The sequence below is a fragment of the Lepidochelys kempii genome, chromosome 10, assembly GCF_965140265.1.
Source record: "Lepidochelys kempii isolate rLepKem1 chromosome 10, rLepKem1.hap2, whole genome shotgun sequence".
NCBI lineage: Eukaryota > Metazoa > Chordata > Testudines > Cheloniidae > Lepidochelys > Lepidochelys kempii.
This window is the reverse complement of record NC_133265.1, coordinates 64,870,389-64,890,351: the sequence shown is the minus strand read 5'-3', so window position 1 is coordinate 64,890,351 and position 19,963 is coordinate 64,870,389. Positions and strand designations below refer to the sequence as shown.

General features: G+C 40.7%; 1 protein-coding gene across 8 annotated transcripts in view; it reads left to right on the top strand.

The window, feature by feature from the left end:
• FBN1 (fibrillin 1) overlaps positions 1-19,963 on the top strand; it is a 220,249-nt gene that overhangs the window by 181,275 nt on the left and 19,011 nt on the right. For all 8 annotated transcript variants that reach the window (XM_073303899.1, XM_073303905.1, XM_073303898.1 and 5 more), the window contains 11 exons: positions 2,468-2,590; positions 6,549-6,674; positions 7,809-7,925; positions 8,778-8,906; positions 10,113-10,232; positions 10,998-11,123; positions 14,117-14,266; positions 17,473-17,538; positions 18,301-18,417; positions 18,645-18,764; positions 19,811-19,933. In XM_073303899.1, the coding sequence (XP_073160000.1) occupies positions 2,468-2,590; positions 6,549-6,674; positions 7,809-7,925; positions 8,778-8,906; positions 10,113-10,232; positions 10,998-11,123; positions 14,117-14,266; positions 17,473-17,538; positions 18,301-18,417; positions 18,645-18,764; positions 19,811-19,933 (1,317 nt within the window). The remainder of the gene's footprint in view (positions 1-2,467; positions 2,591-6,548; positions 6,675-7,808; positions 7,926-8,777; positions 8,907-10,112; positions 10,233-10,997; positions 11,124-14,116; positions 14,267-17,472; positions 17,539-18,300; positions 18,418-18,644; positions 18,765-19,810; positions 19,934-19,963) is intronic.

The window sequence follows — 19,963 nt, the reverse complement described above, 5'->3', positions numbered from 1 at the left end:
TATATATATTTGGGATTGTTTTCCAATGTACATTACTTTGCATTTATCAACATTGAATTTCATCTGCCATTTTGTTGTCCAGTCACCCAGTTTTGTGAGATCGTTTTGTAACTCTTCACAGTCTGCTTTGGACTTAAATATCTTGAGTTATTTTCTATCATCTGCAAATTTTGCCACCTCGCTGTTTACACCTTTTTCCAGATCATTTATGAATATGATGCACGGCACTGGTTCCAGTACACACCCGTGGGGGACACCACTATTTACTTCTCTTCGTTCTGAAAACTGATCATTTGTTCCTACCCTTTGTTTTCTGTCTTTTAATCAGTTACTGATCCATGAGAGGACCTTCCCTCTTATCCCATGACTGGTTACTTTGCTTAAGAGCCTTTGGTGAGGGACCTTGTCAAAGGCTTTCTGAAAGTCCAAGTACACTATACCCACTGGATCACCCTTGTCCACATGTTAGCTGAACCCCTCAAAGAATTCTAATAGATTGGTGAAGCATGACTTCCTTTACAAAAGCCATGTTGACTCTTCCCAAACAAATCATGTTCATCTACATGTCTGATAATGCTGTTCTGTACTATAGTTTCAACCAATTTGCCTGGTACTGAAGTTAGCTTACCAGCATGTAATTGCCAGGATTGCCTCTGGAGTCTTTTTGAAAAATTAGCTATCCTCCAGTCATCTGGTACAGAAGCCGATTTAAATGATCAGTTACATACCACAGTATGTAGTAGTTCTGCTGTTTCATATTTGAGCAAGTCAGTGACAGATCTGGGAATAGAACCCATGTCTGCTGAGTCCCAGTCCAGTTCTCTTTCTATTAGATCACACTGTCTGTCCGCATGAGTATCTGCTATGTCCCATAGGTTAGCTGATGCTCTTTAATGGGATGTGGCTGATGCATTTATCAAGTTTCAAAATAGTATCTGGAATGAAAAATATATCTTTTTAAACCTACTGTATGATTAAAAAACCACAGCTACAACACAAACAAAATGCTTCGTATTTTCTTCATGAAGAATAATGCTGAGTTGCTTTGGGACTATATCTCCTCTGTTTCACACAGCTGCCAGGAGGCAATAACTTTTCCAGGGAACAATATACCCTTCCCAAGAGGACCGAAGCACTTCTAGGGAAGCTGACAAGTCCATGAAAGCTAGGCACTTGGCAATAGGCCACCCAGAATAAAACTTTAGTTTCTTGAAGTCCTTATCTGTTTCTTTGTATAACTCCTCACCTTCTTGTGTGCACCCCTTCCCCCACCACAGTGTGTGCCAGTCAGGGGAGCTAAAACAAGATGCTTTCAGAACTCACTTGCTGCTGCCCAGGTGTTACTATTGAATAACCAAGGTAACACTCCACCCCTGGGAAAATGCACATGTTGCCTCTGTAATGCTTCCAGCCCTTGCCTTTTTGGGGACGGAGAATGCAAATTCAGGCCCAGGTCGCATGTTCGTTATTACACACTACTACCCCTAGCTACCAGGCTGGCTCACACTCTCTCTTCTTTCTAATGCTGTCTTCCTCTTTGTGGGTAGCTAGTGCTTGCATTATTCATTACAGCAGGTATTTCAGTTCCTGTTCGCCTTTAGGAATTCTATACAACAGTACAGCTATTGTAAATGGGTGTGTCCCATGCAACCTCCAGCCACCCACAGTAAATAAACTGGAACTGACACTGGTTAATATTACAGATGGAAAATATGTCATTTGCTCATCTGCTCTGCTGGCAGGCAGCAGGAAGGAAAATTAGTTAAAACAAAAATCTTATCAATTAAGTTGCAGGTAAAGAATTAATAATTAAATTCAGTTTAAGAATTTTCAAAAGAAAAAAAATATTTCAAAGAAAAACTGTTGGGTGAAAATGATTTTTTTCCTAACTGTCCTCACGTGTGTTTTTACTAGAGTCTAACGTTATTAAAAACTGAAAGAATTGTATTAAAAGTCTTATTTGCATGTCACTGTTATGTTGAACTCCTGTTAAAGTCATTGAAAGTTACACACTTGGGCTCCAATCCTGCACTGTGATCAGTGTGGAACCTCGGAGACTTCAGTGGATCTTTGTGTGGACACAGCAGTCCACCTGCAGGGTTCATAGTGCAGGATTGGGGTCACAGGTTGAAATTCACCCATGGTCAGAGTGCCAGCCAAAGGCCCGTAGATTTCAAAAGAGCCTTCTATTGGCTACCTGCAAAGGGATGAATTTCAGTGATGGATTGCATGCACATTCAGAATCATGGTGGGGAAATATTTAAATCCAACCAAAAATCTACTCCCATTGAAGTATTTTTCTCTGCATTTAAAAAAATACATTAAATACAAAAAATACATTTGGTACAAAACAAAAAAATTCCTTAATTGTAGGTTAGAGAGCATCCCTTTGAGTTTAAAAATACATTTTGTTTTCTTGTCCATAATCAGTTTATCCTAAAAATCATATTCTGTCTTGCATTGATAGATATTGATGAATGCCAGAATGGACCAGTGTGTCAACGAAATGCAGAATGTGTCAACACGGCTGGCAGCTATCGCTGTGAGTGTAAAGCCGGCTACAGGTTCACGTCAACAGGCCAGTGCGCTGGTGAGTCTTTCCAGGCTTGTTTGTATCTCAGTATGCAGTAGATAGTGGCTTTAAAAATAAAACCTTTAAAATCATATTTTTTTTAACAAAGGCTGTAGTGTTTGTGTCACTCTAAACTAATATGATGATAAGAATGTAGGGAGAAGCTAGGTTTTTCCCCTCAGCAACCCTCTGTTGCAGTGGTGCTCAAACTTTTCCTCTCGTGCTCCCGTTACCAGTAATGGAATGTGTCCACCTGGTCCACCCCCACCCTGGGCCGGGGGCTGCAGCCAGAAGTGGGCTTGTGGCCAGGGGCTGAGAGCTGGTGCTGTGGCCAGAGCGGAACTGGGGGCAGAGTGGGCCTGGGTGGTGCTCCCCTGGACATTCCTCCACACCCCCATAGAGGGAGTGCCCCACAGTTTGGGGACCACTGCTCTGTTGGAATGTGTGCAGACTATATTTTTGAGCTGTAAGGGCCTGCCTTCTAACAATATATAAAGGTTTTGATGAATGTTCTGCTTTTTTATCTCTCTCATGGTTAATACACTTCATGCCTGCAAAAATTCAGGTGTGTGATTGCAAAATAAGTCTAACTAGAGAACTTCCAAAGAGGGGCTTTGAAATGTCATCTGCCAAACGAGTGTATCTTTTGAATCAAACACTGAATAAAGTATTTTCTTTATTGGTTACAAGTAAAATCTGGCCTTGACTTGCACTCAGTACAGTGCTTATTGTGTGACTAGTGTTAGCTGGATGGACTCTCTGCATGTACCTCCATAACAGACCACAGTGTCCGGCTATGGAGTAGTATAATACAGCGCGTAAAGGTTATTTGAGTCTCATACACAGCCACATAATATTTTTCTAGCTTTTATTTAATTAACCTTAAAAATGAAAATGAAACTAAGAATAAACTGAACTAGAAGAACTTACATGGTCAATGTTACAGTCAGAAAATTCATAAAGACTAACAGGTAGATTTTCAAAGGCACAAGTGGCAGTTAGGTTTCTAAATAGGCCATTTGTGCCCATCTATCCCTAAAGCTCCTTCCCTGAACTAATTCTGTTGTGCTTAACCCTTCATTTGTGGTATATTGTGGAGGTAAAGCCAAGGAAAATTACTGTTATCTGGCCCTGGAAATTCAAAAACTTCCCAGGGAAAGTGCAGTATTTTCCCCTTCCTCTACATAATTACTGTGGTTTGCATTATCACTTGCTAAATGTGTATAGCTAAGGATACGATTTAGTCACAGAAGTCACGGACCCTGTGACTTTTTCGGCTTCAGCTGTCAACACCTACAGCTGGGACCGGAGACTGTACACCAATGGCTGCAGCTGGGGCCGTGTGCCCCCACCCCATGGCTTCAGGCAAGGCCATGTGCCCTGCACTGTGGCGATGCAGTTTCCGCACCTCCTGGCAGGGCTCGGGCTTCCAGCTGACACACACACACACACACGCTAGCGCTTTCCCCATCCCCCCAATTATGTTTAGTAAAAGTCAGACAGGTCACGGGCTGCTGTGAATTTTTGTTTATTGCTCACGACCAGTCTGTGACTTTCACCGAAAATAACCGTGACAAAATCTTAACATTAGTTTTAGCACATTTACCGCTCAGATTTTCACAAATAATCACTGTCTTTTAGTAGTCTCTGATGACAAGGTGGTCTTATCTGCTAGGTGATGTTCAATAGCTAGCTTAGAAAGTTTAAGAAGCTTTTCACACTTAAACAAGACTCTGGAGATTATTTTAATATACTTATTTGACTGGGACTACAGTTCTCTGTTCCATTCACTCTGTTTTCCAAGGATGACATCATAGCAAGAATGGTATTCTTGTTATCTTGATTATTTAAAGAATCACAAAGGTTCTATACAGGATTGTGTGCCAAGTGGCTGTAAACATTGTATACCTTTCTGGACAAAATAATAATTACAAAGGAACTTGATAACATTTTCCTTGGATTTTCTGCTTCTAATCTTTTGAGTTTTAGGAAGTGCACTTTTCACTGCAGTGCAGTTTTGCATTGTTTTACGAGACCTTCATGGGAAAAGGGTGTAGGGGCAGAAAAGAAAATCACTTTGAGAACTAAAGCTTGTTTTGTTAAGATATATGGCAACATGTGCAAATATTTAGCATGTTGTTAACATGATTGTTGTTGTAATTCCTTCATTTTAACAGAACAGGAAAACCAGGGAAGGTTCTGATATGAGCCACAATACCCTAATACAAATTGGCACAAGCATTACTTCCCTGTATTTTGCTTTTATTTTATATTTAGTGAAAATAAGGTGGAACAATCACAGTCAAAATAAAAGTGTTTGATGAAGGGTTTGATCCAGCAAAGCCCTGAGAAAAGTGCCTGGCAACCTTACTGAAATCAATGGAAGTTTAGGGTGCTGTGCACCTTGTAGGATTGGGCCCACAGAGCAGCCACTGCATGGAAAATGGTAATACTAGAACTGTTTGTGTGCTATTATATCCAAATATGACCCGTTGCTGCCTCAGACAGATTGAGCTAGTTACTCCTCTCAGTATCTAAATAGAATTCTTCAGGTGTTACCTGTTATGGCAAGATAATAATTTGCATCCAACTTTCTTTCATAATGCCTAAAAGAGTGCCGCTTCCCAGTTCCTAATGTTCTGTGTTCATCACAAAAGAAGCTCCCAGGGTCTATGATGGCCATAAAGTTTGGAGTGCAACCATTGAAAGTTGTGAAGACAGAACAGGGGACTTCCTGTTAATGGATCTCTCCATCACCGGGAAGAAGCTGCTTCTTTCTTTCGACTGAATATAAGGAAAAATTTACCTAATTAGCCACATTTGTTAGATTGTGAAATGGCTTTGAAGAGAAAAGGGAGTACCCCATCTCTTGAGTCATTTAAAATGAGAATAGACAAAACACTTAGGAGTATACTGAGTGGAACCAGCCCTCATTGGAATGGAGGTAGACAAGATCACCTTACGAGATTTTTTTCCATCTCTACTTCTTCTTCTTATGGGGAGAAATGTGCTGAATAGTAAACATTCTGCTTCTTTATATGTGTTTTTCTGACTGCTGGTTAAATCCTGAACTTACAGAGGAAAGCATTCACAGCAAGGGTAGCAGTGAGTAGTCACATATCCAACTGGTGCAAAAGACATCCTGCTATCAGAAATCAGCATGTCATGCACTGGGCCAGCACTACATGGTATGGTACTTTTTGTTGCTCTTCTGTGCAAGATGGTGCTATTAAGCATTTGTGGCTACTGTCAGGAAATGTGCTGTCCAAATTATTTGCCAGGCATGTCCCTGTTTTAAGCTAATCACACTCCCATTGATTGTGGTTTGCGTAGTGTCACTTTAGATGAGATTTAGATGCAACCACACTTGGGTGCACCACTGTAGCCATATTATTTGTGCACCACTCTGCTTGCACGTTGGATTTTGGCTTTCTGAGAGCCTAGTGCAGGGAAGGGCCAGTGTTCGCTCCATTTCTCATTTGTATGAGTTCTCTGATGGTTAATCAAGGTGATCATATTACATTCAGTACTATAATCAAACATGTCTGCAAGCAAGTAGCATTTTTCTCTGGAAATATGTATAACCATAACAGATAAAGCTCTTAAACCTCCCAAACCACTGCACAATTGTTTATTCTCTTTGTTTACAAGCTGTTTAATTCAGCATAAGAGAGATTTTCCTACACAATTACATTGCATTATTTTTATTCCCATGGTGCCCTGTTGCTGTAGCTAGAAATAGTCACTTGTAAGTAACTTTTCCCAATTATTTTCCAAATCTGCAAATGTTGCAAAAATTAATTTACCATGAATATTCCATTTTGTGTTAACAAATTAGTACTTTATTGCCATGAGAGAATAATTGTCATTTTAAATTAGAAGCATGAATTGGATACTAGTTTTCATAGTTGCCACTTATAGTTTGTTTCTGGCTTTGTGGTTTATGGAACAATTTTCAGATGCCTTTTATTTACAGATCGCAACGAATGCCTAGAAATTCCCAATATCTGTAGCCATGGCCAGTGTATTGACACTGTTGGAGGATTCTACTGCATATGTCACTCGGGATTCAAAACCAATGCTGACCAAACGATGTGCATAGGCAAGTATCAAGTTATGCTGTTAGATTAATGAGTAAAGGGTTTGAGGCCATTTCTCTGTCATAGTAATTGCCAGATCCGAGTAGACCAGTGGCACTTTTCGTCCAGTGACCTGCTTCTGACAGTGACCAGTAATAGATGCTTCAGAAAAAGGAGCAAGCAACACCTTAGTTGACAATTATGGATAGAACTGACCATTGGCTAAGTTTATTCTGCATCAGTTAGTGGTTGTTTTATACTCTGAAGCATATAGTGCCTATGATTTAAAAAAAAAAAAAGTATCCTACCTAACATAGCTGTAGAGAGATGTTTTTGTTCTTCATATAAATATTCCATCCTTTTTAGAATTTCACTAACCCCTTGGTTTTAATCATACCTCGGGGAAATGAATTCCACAGATTAATAATGCAACATTGCAATGCAATAATTGTAAAACTGTCTAATGCTGAAGCATGTAAAGGACTGATTTCCTGCAAGGCAGAAGCAAAGCTGTTTAAGTAAAACAAGAACTTTCATGTTAAGCCCTTTGAAAGCTTCAGGTTTAGGGCCAAATTACTTGCTGACTTCAGAGGACTTGTGCCCACTTATGCAATCAGTGAATATACTCTACTGCATCTAAGCCTTCTAAGCATTTGCTTGCGTAGAGCTCATCTCAGATAAAAACTAGTCAGATTCGGGCCAATTTGTCCCTTTTCCATGGGGACATTATTAGAGTGGGAGAGAAGAAATGCACCCTTTGTTCTGGGTTTCACTCAGTTTTCTTACTGAGATTTTGGGCGTGTCTGGCTAGAAGTGGCTAGCCACCTAAAAGCCCTTGGGAAGACAGCAGATCCCTTATAGACAAGGTTAATGTATGCCTCCTTAGGAAACGGCAAGATGGAAGCTGCATATAAACAAGTTGTGGATCAGCCCTTGCTCAAAAAAACATCTTTTGACATGATCAGTCAAATGTATAACCCTGTCTCATATCTTCCTTTTTTTTCCTTTTTTTTTAGGGAAGCTTAATCTCTATTCTCCCAATTGCTCTTTTAGTAATCCAGGATTAGTTCATTTCTTTGCACATTGTTTGGCTATCTGGCCTCCCTCTTCACTATCAGTTAGTAACAAGAGTTCTTGTTGCTGCTTTTCTTTCATAGATATTAATGAGTGTGAAAAAGATCCATGTGGCAATGGAACATGTAGAAATACCGTTGGCTCTTTCAACTGCCGCTGTGACAATGGATTCATTCTCTCACACAATAATGACTGCATAGGTAAGGAGGTACTAAAACTGTTGCTGAGACCAGTCCAGGTTTTCTAAGATTGTCTGTTATTCTAATTACATAGTCATAAACACCATATTTTTCAGTGAATTCAAATCCCATCTGTATAGTCAATATAATTAGAGGTAAAGAGCAATTTCTTTGCTCTAGAAGCCAGTTTATCAGTCTCACACTCTAGGAAGTGTAGTTGTAGCCATGTCAGTCCCAGGATATTCGAGAAACAAAGTGGGTGAGGTAATATCTTTTACTGGACCAATAAAAATAAAAGAGACGTTGGTCCAATAAAAGATATTACCTCACCCACCTTGCCTCTCTAATCTCTTGCTATGTAATTTACTCCCCTCTTCTGTCAGCCACTTGAACATATGCCTCCGAATATACAGTCAATTCTAAGTATCTATCTATCTATCTAAGAATCCCATAAAACAATAAATTGGCTGCAATTTTTTCCCAATAGTTTTTGAGGAAAGCAAAAATATTTATGATACAGAAGAAAACTGTTTTGACTTTCTTCAGGAGATGACAGAATTGGACAGGAATACTGTGGACTTAAAATCTCTGCAAGTAATGGGATTCTAGTGTGTGAAAGGCTGTCTGTCTGTGGCCCTACTGAATGCAAATGGGGCTCCAGGTGGGAGAAAGAACCCACGTGTGCATATCCCTTAGAAGAATCAGGGCCCACATTTGGGGATAAAGAGACAGATAAATAATTATGCCATCCTGAATGTATCAATATTGTGCTGTGAGGATGAAAGTCAGTTTAATAAACAAAATTCCTTCTTACGTGTATTTAATCTTTGTGGATATTCGCCATGCATTTCTCATGTTAGTTTTTTGTTTTAGATGTGGACGAATGTGCAAGTGGAAATGGGATGCTCTGCAGGAATGGCCGCTGCATAAACACAGTTGGGTCTTTCCAGTGTCTTTGCAACGATGGCTATGAGGTGTCCCCCGAGGGCAGGACCTGTGTGGGTGAGATTTTAATCTAGCATTGGTTACTATGGCAAGAGGACTGTAAATCCTCAGCACATGTTCCCAGGCAAAATGGTGAGAAAAAGGCAGGTTAGAGAAGAACTTCTCCTGCTATCACTATGCTCTTGTCGAAAAGCACAAATACTGTGGTAGCATGCTGCATTGTAATATTGTATTCCTTGAAATACTCATTAAGTTATTGTGCACACAGTCAGGAAGGAATTTTGCTCTAGGACTGGCTAAAACTACCTCTGTCTCCTCTCTGGGGATTTTTTTTGCGGGGGGGAGGGGGGTCAAATACCTTGCAGGCCGTTGCGTGTAATCTTTTTTAAAAAACATCTTGCATATATTTGAGGGAAACAAACAGGTCCAGTGACTTTCCCAGATCTTCCCCTTTCATCGGAGTCCGATTTTACTTCATTCTTTTATAATAGTTATTGATTCTTCTTAATAAGAATGTACATAGCTCTCTAGATTACCATGGCACTTTACAAATGTATAGTATGACACCTTTCCTGGCCAGCACGCACCCTTGCATAGGGGCCTGATCCAGCAGAGCCTTTCTCCCACCCATATGGTTGCTCCTTTGTATAATTTCAATGGCACTGTGCATAAAAGTAAGTTTACATGCAGTTGTGTTTTCAGGATCAGGTTGTAAGGCAAATAATCAAAGCAAGACAACAGGACACAGAACAGATCAGGAAAGGCAGGTGGTGGGGAATTAGCGGTGAAGGGAAGAAGATAGGCAGGACTCCTGGAGGAAGCCAGTTTTAAAGAAGGTGAGGGTGGATGCTTGGAGGACAAGGTGGTGGAGACTGTTTAAGGCACTGTTAAGCAGCGTAACAGAAGGCTTTGGGTGCTTAATAGAAGTGTTCAGCATATGGGGGCACTTCACACTTCTTGGGTGCCTGCTCCCTTCCAGATACATTTAATCCACTTATATCCCTGTCCATGTCTGACATGGGGATGAATTGATATTGATTCTTGGGCTGAGGAATCTTTTGTCTTTCTTGATTTATAAGATAATTTATAAGCAAATTAAACTCCTTGTAAAAAAGGACTGCCTCCCTGCCCTCAGAGAGCCCTGCAAGTGAAAGATGCTCCCATTCTTTTCACCGAGAGTTTTGCACTTGACTTGATGTGAGCAGGATTAGAGCTGCCTCAATAACTGTTCTGAATATTGTTCCTTCATTTCTTTGCTTGCAGATATCAATGAGTGTGCAGTGGAGCCTGGTAGATGCTCACCTGGCACGTGCCAGAACCTGGATGGGACGTATAGATGCATCTGTCCTCCTGGATACGTTCTGCAAAATGACAGGTGTGAAGGTATGTAAGGGTCATTCGTATTTCATAATGGCAGCCTGGTCAAAAGCAGCTCTCAGTCCTAATAATATGTATAGTCATGCCTATCTTTAGGCCTTGACGTGTCATTTTTGACCCCGTCAAGTGTCTGAACCTAATCATAAAATAGAATAATTCCAACAAAATTAAGTATCCTGTAAAGTTTATGTACATGTGTACAGTATAATATGTATGATAAAGTGTAAATGGTATTGATTTAAAAAATAGATAATTAAATTAATCCTTCTAGGCTACGCAGCCACAGAGACTTTTACTCATTTTGGGGCAACCCATTAGTCTGTCTAGGTACCTATCACTATGGTATCTAAATACGCAGTATTACTTTTCTCTTGGTAATGTGAAATGCTAGATAGCCTGTGCTGTCATCACTTAGTATTTACTCGAGCAAAAATCCCTCTGAGTTTTGCCTGAGCAAAGACTGGAGGACGTGACCCCCGGAAAGACATTTTTAAAGGCCTGTATGGCCTGAAGATGTCTCATTATTATGGGCATGCCCACTGAAAACGTCTTTGGAAGTTAATCCCAAATTGCACACCTGGATTTATTATCAATAGAGCGCTAAAGTTTATTTTCGTTAAGGCACAGGGATTTGCTCTCAGCTGAAACTATGCAGTGTAATACCTGCTGGATCTCAATTACTATGCGGGGTATTGTCAGTTACCTTTTGTGTTTTGCAGCTGCCAATACAGCAGTTTTGATTGCTGAAGTATTGTGTTCCTTTTCTTGCAGATATTGACGAGTGTGTAGAAGAACCAGAAATCTGTGCCTTGGGTACATGCAGCAATACTCCAGGCAGCTTCACATGCCTATGTCCTGAAGGGTTTGTACTGTCTTCCACAGGAAGAAGATGCCAAGGCAAGTTATTTTATACATTTTGGTCTTTTTATATTTATTTGCTTTGGGTTTACTAAAAAGTTTACTAGATGCCTGTTTCTAAAGTAACAAAGAGGCTGTAGAATCTAATAGTGGTTTTTCACAAAGAAAGCTTGATGCTTATGTACTCTGTCCTAGATTCTCTCTCACACTGTCTCCTCAGCACAAGAGAGAGAGGAGCAATTAAGAGTGAAAAGATATGGTTAAGGCACACAGTTAAGCAACGGAACCCTGTCTGCTTGAAACCTTTCCTCACCGACCTGGAGAAAAAGTTTAGAAATCTTAAAAGAGGAGGGGAAAGGTGAAAATAAAGACTGAGGCGGCTACTCTGAACTTTGAACAAAGTGTATGGAATGGGAGCTGAGGATGAATATACAGAAGAGCTTACATTAGAGTAATACTAATGTAGACGAAAAGAACAGAGTGTATGTGAAAAAGGATTAGCAGATGTTAAGTAGCATCAAATACATGCTATTCCTCACCAGGAAGATATGGTAAAGAAAAGACTAGAAGAACCTTTGAAAGCAGCATTGTAAGAAGAGTAAACACCCTCTGCTTTAAAAGGATTTAGATGCCTTTGTTCTACCAGCAAGGCTGGATTAATGGAGGGGCTTTAGGGGCTGCAGCCCAGGGCCTTGGGCTAAGGGGGGCCCCGCAAAAATAAATCGATAATTATATATAATTCAGTGGTCACCAATCCATCGATCACGATCAACTGGTTGATTCTGGAGCCTCTGCCAGTCGATCATGATCTCCGGGCCACTAAAAGTCCAGCAGCGCAACAGGGCTCAGACAGGCTGCCTGCATGCCGTGGCCCCACACCGCTCCCAGAAGCGGCCGGCTGCTGGCACATCTCTGTGGCCCATGGGTGGGGGGAGGTGGCTCCGCATGCTGCCCTTGCCCCCAGTACCGTCCCTGCAGCCCCTATTCGCTGGTTCCCAGCCAATGGGAGCTGTGGGGACAGCGCGTATGGGTGCGAGCAGCACACGGAGACACGCTGTCCCCTTCCCCCCAGGGGTGTGCAGAGATGTGTCAGCAGCCAGCCACTTCCAGGAGCAGCGTGGGGCCATGGCATGCAGGCAGGCAGCCTGCCTGAGCCCTGCTGTGCCACCGGCTGGGAGCCACCTCTGGTAAGCGCCTCCCGGCCGGAGCCTACACCTCACACCACCTCCTGCACCCCAACCTCCTGCCTGAGGTCAGAATCCCCCCCTGCACCCAACTCCCTTCCACAGCCCACACCCCTCATGCTCTCCTGCACCCCAATATCTGCCCCAGCCTGGAGCCCCCTCCTGCACCCAAACTCCCTCCCAGAAAGAAACTAATATAGCAGCTGGTAAGGTAAGAGGTAGGCTATTTTGAATTAACTTAACTATATTCTACATGTTTTAAGACTGAAATATAACCACAGAATGGTTTTATGTTAATTAACAGGCAAGTTTAATATAGCATTAATAGCCTCGATGCCATAATTGTGATAATTTTGTTTTAAATTAGGAAAAAGACTTGTATATATGGACACCACAAAATCTAATAGCCCCGGGTCCACAGGAGAGTTAATCCAGCCCTGTCTACCAGAATCACGTGCAGTGTTTTGAGCATAAACATGGAACTGACTAAGAAAAGAGATCAAAAACTGAACAGCTAGGAATAGAAACATGTAGGCTTGTTACTGCCTGCACAGAAGTGCAGCAAACTAAAGAGCTGGACATCTCAAAGACTTTGAGGAAGCTCAAGTAGATATAAACTTCCAAACTCACAAACAGATATCCAGGTTCACAAATGCAATGTACAGTAGGCCCAGCAAGAATCACCAGTGACAAGACCTTTCAGGATCTCTGTAGTTATGTTTGGCCCAAGACAGGGATGCTTGTTGAAATCCTAGTGAGCTCTTCATCCCATGATAGCTAAATGAGATTGTGGTTTTGGTGAGATGAATCCAACCTGCAGTAAACATTTGGTTTTGCACTGTGAAAATAGTAGCCGCACTTACACAGTTGTTTAAAGCCCATGTGCTATCAATCTCTTCTTCTGAAAAATCACCCACAAAGCCAAGAAAATAACTGTAGAAATAATGCAACCTCATCTTATCTTTTCTGAAAGAGGACAGGTGTTTCATGTGGATTGTCACAGGAAAATTAATTTATTTCTGTACATTGAACTTAAAGCAATGTGTTTTTTCAGCGGAAGGTTGTTTTTTTTGAGTGTACTGAGCCAAACAAGCTTCTGTTTAAAACTTCACATTACCTAGAGTTTTTCTGAAGTCTGGACAGTGCCCAGCACTGATCTTGTAGCCAGAAAACTGGATGAGCAGCTGCTTCTGCAGCTGACCCTTATGCTGTCTGAGTGCCAACCTAAGGAGTTGCCAGCTGTCTGCCTGCTGGAGGCATGTGGTCTGCGTTCTCACTTCTGTTCCAGTGTTTAGGTTACCCAACATGTAAGAACACAATGTGGTACCACAGAACCAATGGGCCTTTATCTCTAATTTGGTAAAGCATTGAGGAGGAAAAAGGTGCTGTTGAAAATTGCCACTCGATTATTTTTTACATACAGCATTATCATCAAGGGTTAACTCACACTTTTTAGTTTCCACGTGATTTATTAGCTAAAGGTCATTGCTCTAATAATAGAATGTAAATAAATTAAGTTAATATTCAGGGGGTGCAAGAAAGGAAAATGAGGTTGGGAGGAGCACAGCTCATCCTCCTCTTCTAAAGCAGTGGGGAGCTCCCCCCTCTTCTCCCTGGCTAGAGTAAACAATTCTCTCCCATGGATCTTCTCTTCCTTGGTTGGTAGAGAGAGAGCTCTCTCTTCTGTTTTAATCCCCTGTAACCACTGGCCACAACAATGCTTTTTAAGATCATCCATATGGAAGCTCTTTTGTAATTAGTTTAAGTTTTGATTTTCACATACCAATTGCACCAAGTCCTAATGTCTTTAATACAGAGCTGTATTATAATGTGCTTTTGTTTGTGCAGATCTGAGAGTGAGTTATTGCTTTACCAAATTTGAAGATGGCAAATGCTCAGTTCCCAAATCCAGAAACCATTCCAAGCAAGAATGTTGCTGCGCCTTGCAAGGAGAAGGATGGGGCGACCCATGTGAGCTTTGCCCAGAGGAAGGAGATGGTATGTTATCAGATATAATGCAATCATGGTATTATGGGCACTCAGAACTGAAAGAAGACAAACAATAACTTTGAGAGTCATAGAAGTGGGAATTAGAAAACAGAATGATCTTCCTCAAGAACTAGTAGATTATTTTGTTTGAATCATAGACTTTATGTTCAGAAGGGACCATTATGATCGTCTAGTCTGAACTCTTGCACAATGCAGGCCACAGAATCTTACCCACCCACTCCTGTAACAAATCTCTAACCTATGTCTGAGCTGTTGAAGTCCTCAAATTGTGGTTTAAAGACTTCAAGGTGCAGAGAATCCTCCAGCAAGTGACCCATGCCCCACGCTGCAGAGGAAGGCGAAAAACCCCCAGGGCCTCTGCCAATCTGCCCAGGAGGAAAATTCCTTCCCGACCCCAAATACGGTGATCAGCTAAACCCTGAGTATGTGGGCAAGACTCACCAGCTAGACATCCAGCAAAGAATTCTCTGTAGTAACCATCTCACTTAATATTTCTTTTGATGAAGTAAAGACCTTTGTGCTATAGAAAGGCATACAACATACCTAAAAAGAAAAGGAGCAACATACCTAAAAAGAAAAGGAGTACTTGTGGCACCTTAGAGACTAACCAATTTATTTGAACATGAGCTTTCGTGAGCTACAGCTCACTTCATCGGATGCATACTGTGGAAACTGCAGAAGACATTATATACACAGAGACCATGTTTTCCAGGTTTTCCAGCAGGAGCGTGAGTTTGTGGGGGGGGACGGGGACGGAGGGTGAGAAAACCTGGATTTGTGCTGGAAATGGCCCAACTTGATGATCACTTTAGGTAAACTATTACCAGCAGGAGAGTGGGGTGGGAGGAGGTATTGTTTCATGGTCTCTGTGTATATAATGTCTTCTGCAGTTTCCACAGTATGCATCCGATGAAGTGAGCTGTAGCTCACGAAAGCTCATGCTCAAATAAATTGGTTAGTCTCTAAGGTGCCACAAGTACTCCTTTTCTTTTTGCGAATACAGACTAACACGGCTGTTACTCTGAAACCATACAACATACCTGTTTCTCAAAAAATATTTGTAGCATTTCTGGGTTATTTTATGGAAAGTCAGTCAGATAAGTCTCTGCTCTGGAGTTTTCTAATGCATCTTTTATTTTTAAATTTTGGTAGAATAGCATTAAGTCCTTGCTAGGCTGTTAGTTTAAAAACCTATGGGATACAAGGGAATTTCATCTAAACAAAATGAAATCTAGGAAGGGCCACCATAAGCTTGAAATCTAGTCAGTTTTTTTTAAAAACTGTAGAGCTAAAAGTATTACACTTGCCTCTCTGAACCTCCTTGCCTGTCTTTGGCACATTTTCTTATTGCTAAAAAGTTTTTCTCCATCCTGTAGCTATGAAAGACTCAAATAACAGGGGGAACAGTGAAACTGATTACTCATTGCAGCCCTGATTTAGGATAGCCCTGAACCACATGCTGTGCTCAGTTAAAGTATTGGTGTACAGTTTTTTACTGAATAGACACTTAGGGAATTCACAGTGTCAGTGCTATTACGTTACAGGTATATTAATTCAGAATGACAAATCACGATTAACAGTATTACTATTTTCAATGATGTGTTAATGCAGTTCAGCTCATGAACAAATCATGGAGATGTTGAGCAGAAGCCAAGAAACAAAACATCATGTTTCCCTATTGTGCTGTTTCTTGAAGGCTTCTTCCCTAAGCGTGGGTGATTAAATTGGTCTATCTGTGTACAAGTCAAAAAGGTAGAGTGAATTATAAAAGCATGGTGAGCTTCAGAGCGTTTTCCTGAAGTGCCTACACATACATTTGTCCCAGTCTGAATTGTTCTCAGATGACAAGATCAAGGCTCTTTATTTTTTTCCATCTTTAAAAAAGAAATTGCTTACAAATTTCTGAACCTAGAAAACTCCCTTAGTATGGAGGATGCCAAATTTTTTAAACATTGTATTGTATTCCCTGATGCAGACCATGTGAAATGTGCCCTTGAGCACATGGTCAGACTAAGGCTTATGCATCACTTATGTCCCATTTTAAGCCCTACTTTAAACGCCTGTGTGATGCATAGCCCTTTTGCTGACACTCTACATGGGGCTGAATTTCACTCTCTGTGAGGAACAGCTGGTCTGGCACTTGATTGACTTTTAATGCTATCATACACCGTTCTGTTTTGTTTCATTTCATTTTATACAATCTCAGCAAAGTGTAGGTAATATTTTAAAATTAAGCCATGAGACAAAACATCTGCAACTATAACTATGTTATATTCTGAGTGTAGAGTAGATAAATAATATCTCAAGGTGGGTCTGATCTAATCTCAAATCCAAGACTCCACTTTCCTGCACAAATTTTATGGCTGGGTGGGATGAGGGGTGGTTTTCGATTCAACCCCAAATCTTGTGTGAGGGTTTTGTCCTGGGTCTAACTCAAAATCATAAGGGTTCTATTTTCTGAATCTGACTTGATGGAAATCTTGTGAGCATTTCCATTCTCGTTACCTTTTGGTTCAGTGTAGTGGAAATTTATGATTTTATTTATTTTTCAAGTGTCCAGAGTGTGCTAACTGACTCATATAAACAAGGGGGAACATGCTCTCCACACCAAAGAGTGGACAGCAACCTGATCTTGCACGACTTCTGCCATTTGATATCTTGCAAAAAGAGCTCAAGTGGTTTGTTGACATCAGACTAATTCTATTGTAAATCTAAGATAGGCTGAGGTGCTGTTGTCTCAGTTCATCTGTACTGAAATCAATACTTGATGTATAAAAGGCAGCTATTAACCTGTGGCTCTACAGGATTCAACAAATTGGTTTACAATCAGATCAGGCTGTATTTTCTTCAGAAATTTTAGTTACAAGAAAAAAGAATACCGTTGTTGACATTTTACTGCTTTTAATAGAAATCTTTTACTTAATGTCTTCCATAAGGATAAAATAAACAATGCTAATTGTTTGTAAGATTATATATGTACCTGATAAAAATGAAGTGAATACAGTTACTTTATATGTAAAGGAGTGTAGGTATATATACTTTATGTACCACATTTGAGTGTGTGTGTGCACACGCACACCCTCTTAAATGTAACCTATAAATGAAAGCTGCGTCCCACCATATGTTAAACTGATAATATATTTATCTGTAATTAATTGTTGTTACATGGTTTAACATACACATTTCACTTACAGAGGCGTTTCGTCAAATTTGTCCATTTGGAATTGGCATCCTTATTGGACCAGGGGATGCACGGCTTGGTAAGTGATTGGTGTTCTGAACATTACCGTAGGGTCATAACTCTAGCAGGCTACTTCCTGTCCATCAGGCACCCTCTCTTCCAATTAAAAATCACTTCTCTGCAAATGTTTTCAAAAGCCCTGAATTTGTTTTGTACAGACGCTTTGCATGGAATTATTTATACAAATGTAAAATTCAAACTTGAACTTCTCTCCCACTCCATTAATTAACCTTGAGGAGACCGTTCTCTGTCTTAAATTATAATGACCAGACATACCAGGAGAAATCTGAAAAACCTAGAGAAGGGATCCAAGCTGCATATTTCCGCTTCTTACCAACATTTATAACCAGCTCATCTGTAAGAAATGGTTTTAATCTCTTAGTACTAAAACCACAGAGTCCCAGTTCACCTGTATACATTCTTGGGTCTAATTCCCTCCGTAGACAAACAACACTCTAGCCCAAATCTTGTGGGTAACTCTTTTGATATCAGGAGAGTGAGATAGCTACTATAGCATGATGCTTCCTCTCACTGGGACCCCTCTTAAGAAGGTTCTTTATCCAACCTTTAAGATCATTGCAACTTATGTGCCGCCTTTGGAAAATTTGGCATGAAAGTTCCTATTGTCCCTCATGTGAGCTAATCTCCTTTCAAATATTTTCATTGTGTGTTGTGGAATATTCAGTCCTAAATTCATGTTTGTCATGCTAGATTAGTCTAAAAAATGGCATTTAATTAATTTCACTAACTGTAGCCCTTTCATTTTTGTTTCTGGGCTAAGATGTGGATGAGTGCCTTGACCCAGATAACTGTAGATTTGGGCAGTGTATCAACACGGATGGATCCTTCCGCTGCGAATGTCCTTTTGGTTATATCCTTCAGGGAGCTCAATGTGTAGGTAAGTAAAAGTGTTGTATTCCATTGTAATGACTCCTAATTCCCCAAGTATAACAATAAAGAGGAGTAGTGATAGATGCAACTCCAGTTTAGGACCCTTACTGATTCCTTGTTTTTAAACTCTCATGCTCATGAATAATGCAGAATCCTTGCACGTGATCAGAGTCAGATACTTGCAACTTCAGCCTCCTGTAACATGCATTCATGTCTTGTTTTAACTGCTTGCAGATACTGATGAATGCTCTGTTGGAAATCCATGTGGAAATGGAACTTGTAGGAATGTTGTAGGTGGTTTTGAATGTACCTGTGATGAGGGATTTGAGCCAGGACCAATGATGACATGTGAAGGTGAGACTCTCAAATGCGTGGGTCTTTCAGTTTCAGTTTTATGGTAAACCATCAGTAACTTCAGGAACAATTGATAAATTTTGAGGTGCCAAAGCAGGCAAACTAGAGATACTCTTGTGCGATGTCTCCAACTATCTATGGCAGACCTTAGCCTCATCAGCACTTCAAATACAGGAATCCCAATCCAAATGTGAATCCTTTTACCATGTTACCCTGTTTCTAACTGGAAAGGTAAGTGAGCAGCTTCTTCACTTTCTGAGCTAGTGCGTGCTGATGGATTGCCCAGTGGGGAGTAACATAAGCAAGTTCCATTCAGTACCCTCTCCAGAAAAGTTACTGATTGTATTCACTATGCATGCGGCTTTGATGTGAGAGTTCAGACCTTCTGACATAACCTAATTCTCTCCAGCAATGCACCGGAGAGTAATTCTACCACTGGATTGGCTTACGCCACTGTTAATAAGCACTTAGGGCCTCATCCAACTCCCACAGAAGTTGGTGGAAAGTTTCCCATTGACTTCAGTGGGAGGTAAATCAAATGCATAAACACTAAGTGTAGTTTTGTTCAGTTTACACAGCACATGAATAAATAAGTTTCAGGCGATGTTGGTCACAATAAGGATAATATTTTGTAAAATGCAGGCTACAGAAGAGTCTGTTGACTTGTTGGTAGCTAAAATAAAATGCCTAGAATCAACAACACGTGTAAGAGTAAACAAGATCTGGGGGCAGGTGTTGATTTAACACTGATTGTATTTTAGTAGTACAAAGCTGGAAACGGCTCCAATTGCCAGATAGATGCTGCAGGCAGTGATTTCTGCTGCCTTGCTCCCATAAGGAAATCTAGGCAAGTAGGAATTTCTGTGGCCCTGGTCCTGTGCAGAAGTGTACAGTCAGTCAGTAGAATCACAGATCTGACAGTAAAATTTAACCTTGAGCAATTTAGCATCTCTGATTTATAACTAAACTAAACTACATACATTCTCAGCTGGCGTCTTTTGCAAAAGCAAGTTTCACTTTGCATATGGTTGTTTGTCTGAATACAGATGTAAATGAGTGTGCTCAGAATTCTCTACTGTGTGCCTTCCGATGTGTGAACACCTACGGATCATATGAATGCAAGTGTCCAGCTGGCTACGTTCTTAGAGAAGACAGGAGAATGTGCAGAGGTAAGGTTTCATAGTTAGAAGATACTGTAA